The following is a 15,218-nucleotide window of genomic DNA, read 5'->3' as shown; positions in this document are numbered from 1 at the left end:
TGGAGGGGCAGTACACACTTGTTGAATGGATGATGAAACTTGGGCAGACCTCAGGTAAAAGCTATTAAATTCAATGTATAAAGCTAACATACCCTGGTTCTAAAACTTGACAAAGGTGTGATAACTAATGAAGGCATACGGTATGCCCTGCATGGTTCTAAGCCCAGCACATCTACATCTGTTACCCCGTTAGTCCGTGCAACAATCCTGTGAGGTGTAGGTCCTTGTGTCCCCACTTTTCTGATTGAGGAAGCTGAGGCAGGGAGAGTTTAGGCAGGGCTGCATAGCTGGTGGGGGCAGGGGTAGGGGCAGGATGGAACCCAAGGCTGGCTGCTCTCAGAGCCGTTACTCAGCCTGTTGGCCACATGGTATGCAGGAACACTGTGTCTCACCTCCAGCAGGTGAAGCAGGCATGGGAATCCCAAGTGAAATGCCAGCACATGGACAGCGGGCGAGGGTAATGTGGGGTGAGGCAGCCTGTCAGCATGATTTGCCACAGCAAATGCTGCAGGAGATGTGCAGGGTCCACAGAGGCCGAACAGGGCAGTTGATGACATTCATCACCTGCTGCTGATTTGAAAACATCACAAATGTGAATCAACTAGGAACCCAGAAGATTTCCCTAATACTAGAGAGCAGCCAGCTGTCAGTGACATTTTCAGTGGAGAGATGCTGGCTGCATTCCCCACAAAGCTAGAGGAATAGTAAACCAAACCAGCTAGCTGTGCAATCTATTTGACACTTTTATGGAAGTCTTTATTTTTAAAGAAATAGATAATCAAATAGAAAGGAGAGAATGATGATTACTTAATGACAAAGTCATTGTCAGGCTTAGAAAACCCAGGGGAATCAACTCAAGCAATTAGAAATAGGAAGGATCAGTAGATAGCTAATTGCACAGTACATATTTATATATATAAAATTAATAGCTTTTCAAATAAGAATAATTGTGAAAAACTGACCTCATTCGTAATGACAGTAAAAGTAATAAAATATGCCAGGCTCACTCTTGACAAGTGTGCTCCGAATGGGTAAGGTCCTATGTAGGGTCTGCCAGCTGGAGATGCCCAATTCTTGTTCACTTACATACTTTATTCGTTTCCTTTAAAATCCCAGAGTAACTTAAACACCTGTCCACTTTAAGTTCATCTGGGAAGGTAGCTTGGCAAGAATACCCATGAAGGCTGTGACAGAGGAGGAGGCAGTCGGCGACTCGGGGCCTGCCAGGTGCCCTGGAGGAGAGAGTGCCCCTGCGGAACAAAGGACCCGTTGTGTGAGCAGCACATCCCTAAGCAAAGGGTGAGCGCTCAGCACAAGCAGGGCTGGTCATGTGGGTTTACTCTGGAAAAGATCAGTATGGGTTCCTTATGTTTTCTCGCCTGTAGCTTCACTACCCAAGAAAAACTACTTACAGTGTTTCAGTGTTAAACATTTCCCTACACAAATGACTTGTTTTTGAAAAATGATAAACATTTTTATCTGCTTTTTGTTCTTAATATGAGTATTTTTCCTTGTGGATAAGTATATTAACATATTATCTCTTTCTAAGAGCTATGCTGAACTAACCCTGTCAGGGACTGAGTGACTTAAGCCCCAGTGCCCTCTGATCTCCTACCCTTGGGAGAATTGGGAAAATAGTCACTTACCTCCTGTTCTAGTGAGGATCTCAGTAGAGGAAGCTTACATGACCCCGTGTGGTTATCAGAGGAAGGACCTGAGCCTCATCTGTGCAGATCCTTTCTCGGGACACTTGGCTGGCTCTGAATTCTGTCCTGTGGCAGCCACTGCGGTGCTGCTGGTGTGGGGATGGCATGCTGTTTGAGCCAGGCCCAGTGGCTGTTGACCTCACCTAATTCTCGTCATGGCACAGCGAAGTGAAAGCAGTGTGGCAGTCTCCATTCACCGCAGATCCACGGAAGCTGAGTCACATGGCTCGATCGTCCAGCTCGCAAGCCCGGGCCCTTGACTGCTTTGTGTTTACCTTCATACCCAGATAGGACTCTTCCCTAAAGTCTCTTTCCTTGCTTCCTAGGAGGTTGCTTGGTGTTGGGTTTATACTGCTCCTCTCCCCACTCCTGCAAGTTCTCCAGCACAAAAAAGCATTTTGGATAATGATTGAAAATTTTGAAGCAAAATTTAGTTCAGTGTTGTTACCTTGTTCTATAAGGGTTTGCGGTTGTCCATAGTGAGAAAGGAATTTGATTTTTCTTGTGACTGTTTATTAATTAAATTGGTCATGCTGCATTTGATGCCATGGTGCCCTTTACTAGTGAGGACACAAGGCTGCATGGTCATTCTGAGGACATGGTGTGGACCCCATTCGTTTGCTCTGGCATGTCTTTAAGCATCCCTAGATAAACATACTTGCTTAGTTAACCCAGGAAGTTTATGATTAACTTCCAGCCATCTTAAATGTTCACGACATAATACCAGGCTTCGGGGTGTACTGTCAGGGGTTCTAGGACAGAACACCCTTCCCAGGCCTGGGGGGACAGCTCAGCAACTGGGGCTTGGCCCCTCCTCCCCTGGCTGCCCCGTTCTCTCGCAGCCGTTGGCCTGGACCCCTGCATCCTTTCCAGACTCATCTTCCAGGTGCAGTCCTTGCTAGAATGGACTCTCTGAGAAGGGGTGTCCAAGCTCATCTGCGGCAGGTTCTCCCCCTCACCCACAGCTGCCCTTCTGCTTGCCAAAAACGGGGAGGCTGTAACTCTCCACTAGACTTCTACCGCAGTGTGTTGCCTTGGAGTGCACACAAAACAGGATATCCTTCCAGAGCACCAAACCCAGGGGCAGGTCCAAATACTGGTTTCAGGGAAGCATCCTGTACAGTAATACTGACATCAGAACTTTCATGACCTGGGCTCGCCAGCTTACCCTTCCTGTGCAGAGATGTGTCTAGGGGTGGATGCTGAGCTGTTCTGCTTGAGGTATATCAGAGAGGGGCCATGGGGCATGGATGGACATCTCTCGTAGAAAGTCCTCACCTTTGCCAGCCCTCTGTTGTAGTCAAAGAATGCATTACTTTTAAGGAAAGAGCCCTATGTATGTATAAGCATAAGCAGTTCTTTTCAGCTGTTGACTTTTTATCCCTAGACAAGTTGTTAGCTGGGAAGAAAAACACCTTCTGATGCTAAAACAGTACAAATTAGTGGTGGTGTTTCTTCTCATTGTAACTGGTGTCTGCAGGACTACCTGAGACACTAAATTAAATGTGTGGATTGAAAAGAGAAATTCCTGTGATTTTTTTTTTCATGTTGTATGCTAATACAGAAGTTAAAACCAATTTAGCTTGTCATGAGATATTCTAGTTATATATAGCCTTTTTCCCTGTTGTAAAAGTAATACAAGTAAATTATGTTAATAAAGATAGAATAATTTTAGTTACTAACTGGTTTAAGTTAAAGGGAAAGTGTAACCATGTCTAGCGACATTAGTGGAATTATTTCTGATTTTGCACATAATTCTGAATTTTCCCATGATTCGAATGGCACATACATGCTTGCACACATTTCGCAAAGGAATATTAGGATTCGGTCATATCTCTTGCTTTATAGGTAACTTAGAGAGTGGCCTACATATATGGCATTGAATCATGATAAATGGCTCAGTTTTATCTTGTTTGTGTTATAAAACTTGATAAATATTTGATATATATTATTTAAATCTTGCCTGCTTTTAAAAGTAATCTGGAGAGATACACTATTCACTGCCTTCCTTAATTTATTCTACAGTGGTTTTCATAATATTTCTTTTTTTTTTTTTTTTGAGATGGAATCTCGCTCTGTCGCCTAGGCTGGAGTGCAGTGGCGCGATTTCGGCTCACTGCAAGCTCCGCCTCCCAGGTTCACGCCATTCTCCTGCCTCAGCCTCCCGAGTAGCTGGGACTACAGGTGCCCGCCACCACGGCTGGCTAATTTTTTGTATTTTTAGTAGAGACGGGGTTTCACTGTGTTAGCCAGAATGGTCTCGATCTCCTGACTTCGTAATCCGCTTGCCTCGGCCTCCCAAAGTGCTGGGATTACAGGCGTGAGCCACCGTGCCTGGCCTAGACTAACAACTCTTAACATGCTTAGACATGATACTGACCACACCAACTATGCTACCAATACTTAACATTGACACTGCTTATACTAATTATGCTAAAATATTAGGAAAGCATACTAACCGTATTAACTACACTGAAAGGTTAAGCAACCATACTGACCATGCTAACTATGTTAAAATACTAAGCAATGATACTGACTGTACATTTATGCTAAGATGCTAAACAACACTACTGTTGCTTGTGTCTGATTACCATACCATCTGGCAAAAAAAAGTATGATGTTTTTACATTTTTAAAATCAAAATCCTGGTGTTTTTTTTGTTTGTATGGTTGTTTCTTTCAACCTCTTAACTCTTGATTTTTCCTGTTGAGTGATTTTACGTCTCTTGGCTATGCAGAATGACAATTAATGGAAAGGCTGTCTTCCCCATAGACCTCGGTGAGGGCGGACCTGACTTGTAGATTGTAGATTGGGTGTGCTCGTTTTTATATTTCATTTTAGGAGCCTCACAGTCTACTCAGAGAAAAATAAAAGAAGGCAAAATGAGTCCTCCCCATTTCCACGCAAGCCAGAGCAGTTGGTTGTGTGGGAGCCTTGTGGTGCCCAGCGGAGGACGGCCAGGACCAGCTCCAGCTGCTGGGGTGCAGTGCGGGGCGCAGGGCGTCCAGGTCCAGCTGGTGCAGGTGAGAGCTGGCGAGTCACACAGGCCAGCTGTAGGTGGGGTGGGAGGGTCACACAGGTCTGAGAAGTGTGCAGCATGCTGCAACCCCTGCCCACCGCAGCACCCCCTGCCTGCCGCTCGCCCATCCTCCCCTGTAGACTGCCCCAAGTCCTGTCTTCTCAGCCCAGCTCCTCCCTTTTTCCCAGCCTTTCCTGCTGCATCTGCTTAAGCTCTGGGTGTTGCTGGGACCGTGCATCCACTTCCTGACCCTGTCTGTGCACAGCCCTGCGTCTAGCCCCAGAGCAGCCTGCCTCCCTGCCCGAGGCCCCGAGTGCTGTTTTGCAGCAGGGTGAGATCTGTTTGAGGCCACCCTGCCCTTCTTCTGCAGGGCTGGAGCAAAGGGGCCCTGCAGGCTGCCTCAGCCACCCCATTTCTAGGGCGGCCTGCTTGTGGTGGACTAGCAGCCTTTCTATGCTGAAGGTGGTGGGGGTCTTTTCAGTGTTGTTCTATTTTCTTTCCTATGAAACGGAGCCCCTCCAGGGCAGGCCCAGGCCCCTCCCAGCCTGTCTGGGTCACAGATACCTGCAGCTGTGGCCAGTTTCCAGGAGGTTTTGAGGACACCCGCTCCAGCAGCCCTGAGCACACCTGCATCTTCAGTCTCAGTTTGAGGGGCTGGAATGGGGAGGGAAGATGATTTGGAAGGATTTGGGGAAAGAAGAGATATACAAGCCGGGGCTGTCTGGGTTTGGCCCAGGTGTGTGCCCCCTTCATCACTCCACTCTGTAGATTCCCTGTGGCAGAGGATGCGATTGCAGGCCCCACGGAAGTGCGGAGGGTGGAGCTGACGCTGGCTCTGAGTTGGGAAACAGGCACACTTATGGGTTCATAGTCCTGGGAGAGGCTTAGCAAGGAAACAGGACCAGGCCTGGGGCTCAGAGAGACAAGAGGAGGGACAGCCTGGGCAGAGGTGGGCTGGGAAGGGGGCAGGGAGGAGGCTGCAGGCAGCTGGGGGTGGCTCTGTGCTGGTTGGAAGCTAGCGGTGAGCATCAGGTGGGGGCTGAAGCTTGTCTTAGGGATGGGCAAGAAGAGCACTGGTCCTTTCTTTCCAGCTTCTGAAGAGGTAAGAACTCCCTAGGAGCAGGAGCAGTGGAGGGGGAGGACCATCCAAGGAAACAGTGCCTCAACTGGCAGGGCAGGAGGTACAGAGGCAGGACCAGAGGCTTGGCAACAGGGAGACAGTAGGGAAGCTGGCGCCACTGGCAGAAGAGGAGCAAGTAGGGGGTATACTTTTAAGAGATGCCTGATTAAACCTGGGTTTGAGTTCTTTTTCTGTCCCTTACTAGCTAGTGTAGTTTTGGTTACTTAAGCACTCCAGGCCTCAGTTTTGTCATCTATGAAATGGAAACAGTTGTACAGTCCTTGACACACAGGAGCTTCTCAAGCAGAAGGAATGAGAGGTACAGGGCAGCAGCACCAGGAGCTCTGCTTCGGGGTGTGAATGTCCATGCAGGTGCAGGACAGGTGAAGTGTGGGACAGATGAAGTTTCTAGCCTGGACTGTGAGGGGCCTGGCAGCCTCCCCTCTCAGGAGCCCGTCCACCTGCCCTGGTCCTTCCAGCCGGCCTGTAGGCAAGCTGGGGCATGCAGGGAAGGCCCTCTGTGGGGCCCAAGGATTTGCTGGAGAGCACTGTGGGTACTCGAGGTTGGTGGGGGTGCAGGGGTTGCCAGGGCACCCACAAGGAGTTGAGGAGCGTGCCTTAGGAGGGAAATCGGTATTTGGGCTAACTGAGGGGAGGAGCTGGACAGCAGAAGGTTCCAGGCCTAGCAAAAGCTGCTGGGATCAAGGGAGAGAATAAGAACTAGGTGGGAACAGGTAGCACCCAGCCCCCATAAACAATTCCTGCTGGGTCCTCAGGCCTCCCTTGGAATACAGAGGGTGGGCTGGTTCTGCCACGCATTGCAGTTGGAGGAGACTTCTCAGGCAGGCGAGGACTGTTGCTGCACTGACAGACACGTGACAGGCCTTTCTGTGTTGCCTCCCCAGGATGACCCCTCCGGCGAAGGTGTCCTGCCCTCAACCCGCGGCCCAGCCGCCTGCCTCCCCTTCCTCACTGTGGACCTGCCCGTCTACGTCCTCCAGGTCTGGATGGCTTACTGCCCTTTGTTTTTCTTATTGAGACTCACAGAGCCTTCGACTTCCGGAAGGCTGGCTTCACAGCTACAGGCTGGTCACTGAGGCCACGTGGCTTGGGAGGATCAGTGGGTTGGTTGCCAGGATGTCTTGCTGCCTTCTGGAGAAGGTGGGTGAGTGGAGCTCAGATCTGCAGGACACTGCAGCTCCTGCTGGTAAACAAAGCAGGAGAAGTTAATATACTCTTGAAAGTGCTGTGCCTAGGAATTCCAGTTACTGCTCTGGGAAGAGGGCTGGCCAGGGCCCAGCCTGTGGGAGAATAGACTCGGATGAATTCAGTAGTTTGCTTACCTGGTTAAGCTAAGGATGGGTGGCAGTGAATGATTCAGAGTTTGATATGAAATACCGAAAGTGTATAGCTTACCACATTTCTAACAATTTGCCTTAGATGTTTATATATTTACAATAAGCCATGCAAATTGTGTTTTAGTTTTTTTGCAAATTGGGCTACTCAGCATTTTCCTCGCAATGAGAACCAAACTTGGACAGAAGCAGAGTGGTGGGAGCAGAGGGCCGGGCCCCCGGGCTGCAGAGGGGTGAACTGGAGGGCGGTTTGGCAGCATGGATCAGAGAACTTCAGAAGTGTCTGCTCCATGTGCCTGGCAGCCCCCTCCCGGGACTGCTCCTGAAAAACTAAGGTAGTGGAATAATCACCGTAGCCCAGAGTCGAATGATGCAACAGCAGAAACACTTCTTCGAACACGAGGAGACAGGCTAGATGGGGCCTCCATAGCCCTGGGCCACATGCCGGTCAGCTGTGAGGGCGCAGGCAGACACCTAATACCTGGGAGAGTGCCTTAGGAGGGACCGCATGAAAAGTGGGGAGAAAGGGTTGCAGAAGTAAAGATGATTTTGTTTCTGTAAAAAGGCATGCGGGTGTGTGAACATGTGAGGTATACGTCAGTGTGCAGACAGAACAATCTTGAAAAATTTACAATACAGTATTGAGTTCATTTTTCCATCAAAGAACATGTGTTTAGAATAAGGGGAGCCTGTAGTTTTGATTAAGAGAAGTCAGGTATCTCACTACAAGCTGGGTCAGTTGCCTGCTGTGTGGAGCCACAGGATCCCTCTGCTTCCCCTCCCTCCTCCCTCCTCATGACAATGCTTGGTTTTGCAGGAGGTGCTCCCCTCATCTGGAGGCCCTTCTGGACCGGAGGCCACCCAGTTCCCAGGAAGCACTATCAACCTGCAGGACCTGCAGTGATGGCAGCCTCGGCCTGGGCAGGCCCAAGGCCACGGTCTAGGACTCACCTTCCCTAAGAGTCAGATGACATGAGCCTGGGGAGACCTCATTTGGTTTCCATTCAGAAGACCAGCATAGCCCTTTTGAGACTTTTGGGTACATTTATCAAAAATGTTTTCCTTTTGTTTTACCAGGAACGAGTTCGGGCTGTACTCTTTGAAACTGCCTTTGTGAGCAAAGTACTTTGGCAAGACAAGGGTCTCCCTCAGCAGGGCTGAGTGCACAACAGCCCCTTTCCCCGTGTCCCATTGATCTGAGCTGTGTAGCACTTGTTGCATTACAAAGAAAAAGACTTCTGCAGGAAATAGGGTAGAGAACAGGCTCTCTAGTCAGATGCAACTTGATCTGTGGCAAAACCAAGTGGGGTCTTTCAGCTTCAGTGTGTTAGCATCCCAGCACCTGGGATGGGGTTTGTGGGAAAGTTGGTTTTGCCACACCGTAGGACCCAGAAGGTCCCATTGCCACAGTGAAGCCAAATTCTAGCCCAAGTCTGGCAGAGCAGTTGGGCAGCTAGTTTTTGGGGGAGAATGATGTGGTGGGACAGAGGACTTCGGTGGCCTATTACAGAGCCCTCTTCCCAGACTAAATTCACAGCTGAGAGCTTGGGGGTATAGTAGAGTGAAAATTTTAAGTAATTTTCTAAATTCTGTATTTGGGTATTAATGTCTAAATGGTAATTTGATAATAGTTTATAAAGTGATGTTTTGAATACCATAAATTACGTGTAGGACTGTGATGGTGCGTTTATGTTTTATTATTGAGGTTGATGTGCACGTAATACGTCAATGTATATTTTTATAGAGTAAGGTCTGTCTTGCAAAAGGAGACAACATGATCACCTTGCCCTTGTTTATTTGTAAGTCTGTTAACTTAGCCATGACACAGGGTCACTCCTAAACGATTTTTTTTTTTTTTTTTTTTTTTTTGTGCCTTGTGCCTTTTGAAGTGTGTGTGCATTCAGAGGCTGTTTTGGTTCCCAGACTAAATCATTCAAACTGCCCTGTGTTTGTTTCTTGAATTTGGGGGTGACACCAAGTTTGAGTGAGTCCTCCCTCTGTCTTGTCCCACTCCGAGGTGCTGTCCCCAGGTGCTGTTCCACATGGAAGAATCCACACCCCATCGGCAAATGGGTCTTCTCCACAGACCACCACTCTGTCACCAGCTAAAGCCAAGGAGAGAACTTGCCCACCTGGGAGACTCTTCAGCCCCAAGGTGGCCCAGGGTCCTCCTCCCTCCATGGAAGGCTTTTGGCCACTATGGGGGGGTGGAGCCACACCTACCCCATCTCTACTGGGGAGCAGGGTCTGCCCCCAGGAATGCCCTCTTGGCCTCTACTTTTCTCCCATGTGCCTCCCTGGGAACGCCACCATGAAGTGGCTGGGGCTGGCACCCAGCATTCTGGACACTGAGGTTCCCTGCCGGTGACGGGCCCAACTCCTAGTGCAAATGAATGAAAGTTTGCCTATAGTCATGCACCGGAGGTTTTTCACCTTGGCTTAATTCAAGTAGCTGCATATATGGCGTTCAGCCCGTTGTTTCTCCTTTAGTTGGTAGCGATGGCCCTGCCATATACCCAGCTGCCTGCTTGCATTTCTTTGGTCTTTGCACAGAGGCTGATCTCACACTACACTCAGTGTGGAATTAGCTTTTGTCTCATAGAGCAGCTGTTTTAGATGGAACCAAGGTGTCATACTCTTGCCCTCAAGCATCTGCTTAGGGTTAAATGATGAACCGGGGGGGTGCTGAGATTTGGCAATGGTGGCTGCGTCCTTAAACAGACCTTCAAGACTCCAAAAAGACATGAATTTATTCAGGTGAGGAAGGGAGCACACAGGAGACAGAGAAGACTCAGTTGGGCCACTCAAGACCCAGCCCAGACTCTGCCAACATCTTTGCTAAGCCTTCAGCCAGAACAGCTATGGTCTGCGAAGATTAAGTAAAGAAAAATAGCAGCTCCTCCTTCTCCTTGTCCATCAGTGTGTGCTCAGACTGTTGTTTGATCCTGTGGACTGGGGGTTGTGAGCGGCATACCAATGTCCTGCCTCTCTGCAGGGGAAACAGGCCCAGTGAGCCTTATGCCCGTGTACCCCTGCCCCTGGTGCAGGGAGAGGCCCAGCAGCTCCAGTCAGCTCCAGCCCACTCTGGTCAGCCCTGCAGGCTGAGGGCTGGAGTTAACTCTGAAATAATTGGGGATGTGAGTCTGCCTGGCATTTATCAAGTCTAGTCCCTGGATCACCACCTCTTAAATGTGGGAGCAGGGGGACCTGCTTCCTGTTGCCAGGGTCAGAAGGCAGGAAGGGCGGAGGCCTTGGGACACAGCAGTAGGGGGACCCCAGTGACAGGTAGTGAGCAGGGCTTGGGGTCTGGCCGGAGTGTGGGTAGGGTGGTGGGACCCTGCTCCTGAGCAGAGTGTACCTGGCTGGGGTGGGTGGGCATGGCTGAACCAGTCTCAGCCTGGCATGGGCCATGAACTGGCAGCCTGGGGAAGAGCCCCCTGCAGGAAGCAGGTCCTGGGAGAGCCTTGCTCTGAAGGCAGGCTGTCTCCCTCAGAGCCTCAGTGAATGCCTTCAGAGTGGGGGCATTGGGGGCTTGGGCTGCGGGACCTCAGCTGCCATGCTGTCATGGGACCCCCTCCAGCAGAGACCCCCAGGGCAACCCTGCCTACCTTCTTCTTGATCTCAGCCTGGGCGCGCGCCCGGGCCCGCTGCAGACGCTCCTCCTGTAGGATCTTTTCCATCTGGAGCTTCTCTTCTCGAAGTCTGGGCAGCAAGAAATGACATTGAAAACTGGGGGGACCTGGGAGTTGTTGTGTAATCTCCACACAGAGTCCCCAGGCCAGGCCGTGTCCTCCCTCAAGAAAACTCCCAGCTCCTCTTCACCTCTTTTGCCAGGTCAAGGCCTCGATACCTATCCACAGCCAAAGCATCACTGCTGGCCAAGGTGGCCTAGGCCCACAGGAGGACAGCCAGGGCCTTGCTGTTCCAAGGCCCTGGCTCTGGCCTCCTGCAAGGGCTGATCTAAGGTTCATCCAGCAGACCTCTCCCAGAGGCACATTTCCCTGAATCTACACCCATGGCCTGATCTGTGCACCTGTGGCCTCCCTTGCCACCGTGAAGGTCCAGCATCCCCCCGAAGCAAGAGTCCTGTCTCCGTCTTGTGTATACTCTCAGTCATCAAAGCCTGGTCTGGTACCCACTCCAAGCAGGGCACCAGGGACCCAGAGGAGAAGCCCCTGTGCTTGTGGGGGACGGATGGATGTTTGCAGATTGTGCTGTCTCAGGGCCCTGCATGGGGTGGATGAACCGGGCTGCCCACAGGCCAGGGAAGCGATGACCCCCATCTACCTTGGGTCCAGGCTGGTGTCCCAACAGATGACAAGCTGCCGCCCATCTGCCCCCCTGCACTCCCCTCCGAGCTGAAACTCCCAAGGCTCTCTGAGCCTCTGCACTTTGTCTTCCGCTCCAGCAACATTGCTGTAGCCATGCCTTCCCTCTCGGATGCTGGCAGCTGCCCTTGCCCTCAGCCTCCAGCCCCTCCAGTCCAGCCCCAGAGGGAAGAATCTAACCACGCCCTACCTGGCCATGTTTGCCCCACTGCTTAAAGCCCTCCACTGCTATTCCATGTCTTTGAGGCTGGCCATGATAGCCACACTCTAACTGAGCTCCACCTCTTCTATCTTCTAGATCTTGTCCCTCCCTGAGCCTCCTGGCCACATCGAGTCACTGTCCTTTGCTCTAGGGAACTTTCCCTAACCACCCCCAAGTTGAGTGTGATACCCCTCTAGATCCCCCCAAGACCGGGGCTTTTGTCTCATAGCATGGAGCATGAGGGGCCTGTCTCCTGGGAGTGCTTTGAGGGCAGGGCCTATACGTGCCCTCTGCCCTCAGGGCCAGTCCGGACACAGCAGCTGGCAGGGAGGGCCTAGAGTTCACCTGATGCGCCGCTGCTTCTCCTTTGCCCTCTCGGCCTGCTCAATCTTGACCTGGGGCACGCGCTCCAGGTTCTCTAGCAGCTCATCCAGCTGGTGCTCAATGATGGTCAGCATCTGCACGGTGCCCAGGTTGGCCTCTTGCTGGGTGCCGATACAGTTCCGGTACACGTCCAGCACCTTCCAGTTCAGGCTCTCTAGCAGCTTATCCTGTGGAGGCAGCGGCTTCCAGCAGAGTGCTGGCAGGCTGAAACCCACCCCCATGCTAGTGCCTTCAGCAGTGGCCTGCTGGCCTCCCAGGGTGGGGGCCACCGCTTGGCACACACTGGGAGCTCTGAGAACATAGGCTGAAACAGAACTTGGGAATCTGGCTTGTCTTGGCCAGAGCAGCCTATCCCCTGGGCCCCCTGGAGTCGGCCCAATCCCTGGTTCCAGCCCCTCCCCTAGTTGCCTTTGGTACACCAACAGGGCCCAGTCCCCTCCTCCAGGGAGCCCTGTACCCTGAGCACCCCACAGGGCCATGTCTTCTCTGAGACTGTTCTGACACTTAGAAAACAGATAACAGTGCCTCCACGTGGGCTGTATGAGGAGAGAGGAGCAGCAGGCAGGCAGCTCAGCCCAGCCTGGGCACAGCTAGTGCCCATGGACTCTGGCTGTATCAGGGGAGTGCTGTCTTGCTCATGGCTGCGTCCCACACCCTTGGCCCAGTGCCTGGCACACAGCAGGCACTTGACAGTAGGAAGCCACCCCATGCCCAGGGTGGCCCCAGGTGTGCTGTCAGGTTGGGAGCGGGCTGAGCCCTTGGCTGGGTCCTGGCTTCTGCTGCTCAGAACACCACTGTCTTTCTCTTCTCTCCGAATTCTCTCACCCTCTCAGACAGGCTTGGGGACACGCCTCTTCCTCACCTTCAGGATCACCTTGCCAGACACAATTTATGTGTTTAAGAAGCAGACACGTTTGTTGAATAAAAGAATGAAGCAATGAATGAGGCATGAGAGCAACCAAGCTGGCTGGCACAGGCAATGATACATGTGGTGGCTCCTGGAGGCAGGCAGGGCAAGGGCAGCTGCAGGGCACTTACCCAGGCCTTGCCCTCCATCTTCCCAGGGCCTGTCAGGGCTCCTCCAGTGGGTGCCCAAGGGTCCCTCCTTCCCCTGGGCCTCTGGCCACCTTGATCCCCAGCCTACCTGCTGATCGCCCTTGTACTCGCCGAAGTGGAAGACTCGGGCTTTGAGCTCCAGCTCAGCTGCTGTGTCCTCCTCCTTGGTGATGGACATCATCATCGTGGTGACCCACTGCTTCAGCTGGTTGACCTCCCTGTCCCTGGAGGAGGGAGAAACCAGCAGGGCATCAGTCACTCAGCGCAGCCCTGGGCACATCGCTTCTCTGAGCCTGACCGTCTGTACAGTGCTTTGCCCCTACCAGCTGTCCTGAGGGCTGAAGGATCATGGGTGCCAAGTCTCTGCAGGCCCAGGGGGTCAGAAATGCTGGTAGAATGTAGGGGAAAATTTAAAATATTTAACAATCAACATTAAAGAAAATAAACAGCTTCATTGAGGCATAATTCACAGACAATAAAATTAGCATAACCATCATAAAGTGTACAAGTCAGTAGTTTTTTTGTATATTCAAGGAGTTTACACAACCATCACCATAATCTACTTTTAGAACATTTTCATCACCCCATGCCCATTAACAGTCACTCGTCATTGTCTCCTCTATCCTTTGGTCTTAAGCCACCATGAATCTACTTTGTGTCTACCCTGAACACTTCATAAAAATGGAGTCACACAACATGTTTTCTTTTGTGACTGGCTGCTTTCACCCAGTGTATTTTCAAGGTCCATCCATGTTGCAGCCTGTGTCAGCACTTCATTTCTGTTTGTGACTGAGTCATCTTCCATCGCGTACGTAGGCCACAGTTTGTCGATCCATTCATCCATTGATGGGCATTTGGGTTGTTTCCACCTTTTGGCTCTTGGGAATATTGCTGCTATGAACATTCACGTACAGGTTTTTGTGAGGACATGTTCTCAGTTCTCTCAAATATGTATCTAGGAGTAGAATTTCAACATTCACCTTTCAAGTGAAATAAGAAACAGATGCACAAGGGACATACTGCTCAGAGTTGGTCCTCAGACCAACCTGGGCATCACCTAAAAATGTGTCAGAAATGCAGAGTCTTAGACCTTGACCCACACCTATTGAATCAGAAACTTCATTTTAAGATCCCTGGGGGATTCAAGTGCACATAGAGTTTGAGAAGTACTTCACTATAGGGAAAGTGATCTGGTTTCTTCAACAAATGGATGGAAGGGGGAAAACAGAAAGAAAACCTATAGATTGATTTTATAGATAGAAGAATTTAACGATACAACCAGAAGAATAGCATCAGCAAGATGGTGGAGTAGGGGGTCCTCAGCTCTTGTCCCCCCACAGAAACACTAATTTGACAGCCATCCATGGATGAAAATGTCTTTGTCAGAGCTCCAGAATTCAAGGGAGAGATTATAGCCCCAGTTTATGCACCCAGTGGTGCATAAAAACAGAGAAAAGCCATAGAGAGTGAGAGAATAATTTCACTCTGCCTGTGTCACCTCTCTCCCAGGCCGTGGCAGTGCTGAAAGAGATCTTATTGGCCTGCAGTTTCTCATGTTGGGGGAAGGAGAAAGCAAGGTGGAACTCCAGGTTTCCATGCATTTTGGGGTACTTCCCAAGAGGCCCATTTCTGTCTCATCTCTGCCAGAGCCCTGATGTAACTGTCATGGATGGATCACCTAGTGGGGCAGCTAGGAACAAATAAAAGGCACAGGGCCTGATAGCACCCAATGTGCAGACCTCACCTGTCTGCAGACCCACCCCAGCACGCCCCACCCACCTTGGACCCTGGCAGTAGGCTCTGCCCACAGACCCCACCAGCCAGCACATGGAGAATCTCTGGCTGAGCTGTCTGGCTTTCTCCTTTGGCTTTCCCTGCTGAAGCCAGTCCCTAATGACTGAAAGAAGCAACTCCTTCTTCAAATGTGCAGATAGCGATGTAAGGCCACAAGAATCATGAAAAATCAGGGAAACATGACACCACAAAAGGAACCTGATAAGTCTCCAGTTATTGACCCTAAAGAAATAAAGATCTACAATCTGCCTGAA

General features: G+C 50.8%; 2 protein-coding genes and 1 long non-coding RNA gene across 6 annotated transcripts in view; 2 read left to right on the top strand and 1 right to left on the bottom strand.

The window, feature by feature from the left end:
* Window positions 1-8,879, top strand: part of ZXDC (ZXD family zinc finger C) — a 37,664-nt gene extending 28,785 nt beyond the window's left edge. For both annotated transcript variants that reach the window (XM_023215340.2, XM_023215349.3), the window contains 3 exons: window positions 4,548-4,729; window positions 6,751-6,846; window positions 8,018-8,879. In XM_023215340.2, the coding sequence (XP_023071108.1) occupies window positions 4,548-4,729; window positions 6,751-6,846; window positions 8,018-8,104 (365 nt within the window). In that variant the 3' untranslated portion in view covers window positions 8,105-8,879. The remainder of the gene's footprint in view (window positions 1-4,547; window positions 4,730-6,750; window positions 6,847-8,017) is intronic.
* A 1,053-nt stretch (window positions 8,880-9,932) lies between these two features.
* The window catches only part of CFAP100 (cilia and flagella associated protein 100), a 42,049-nt gene continuing 36,763 nt past the window's right edge, over window positions 9,933-15,218 (bottom strand). The window contains exons 14-17 of one of the 3 annotated variants that reach the window (XM_023215370.3): window positions 13,259-13,394; window positions 12,076-12,281; window positions 10,809-10,902; window positions 9,933-10,189 (exon numbers count right to left, since the gene is read on the bottom strand). In XM_023215370.3, the coding sequence (XP_023071138.1) occupies window positions 10,076-10,189; window positions 10,809-10,902; window positions 12,076-12,281; window positions 13,259-13,394 (550 nt within the window). In that variant the 3' untranslated portion in view covers window positions 9,933-10,075. The remainder of the gene's footprint in view (window positions 10,190-10,808; window positions 10,903-12,075; window positions 12,282-13,258; window positions 13,395-15,218) is intronic. The other 2 variants (XM_023215364.3, XM_023215377.1) reach the window with 2 other exon arrangements.
* Window positions 12,714-13,476, top strand: LOC111544723. The gene has a single exon (XR_004228836.1). It is a non-coding gene; the product is annotated as an uncharacterized LOC111544723 (long non-coding RNA).

The sequence above is a fragment of the Piliocolobus tephrosceles genome, chromosome 2, assembly GCF_002776525.5.
Source record: "Piliocolobus tephrosceles isolate RC106 chromosome 2, ASM277652v3, whole genome shotgun sequence".
Lineage (NCBI taxonomy): Eukaryota > Metazoa > Chordata > Mammalia > Primates > Cercopithecidae > Piliocolobus > Piliocolobus tephrosceles.
Note: the sequence above shows the minus strand (reverse complement) of the source record. Positions and strands in the feature narration are given on the sequence as shown.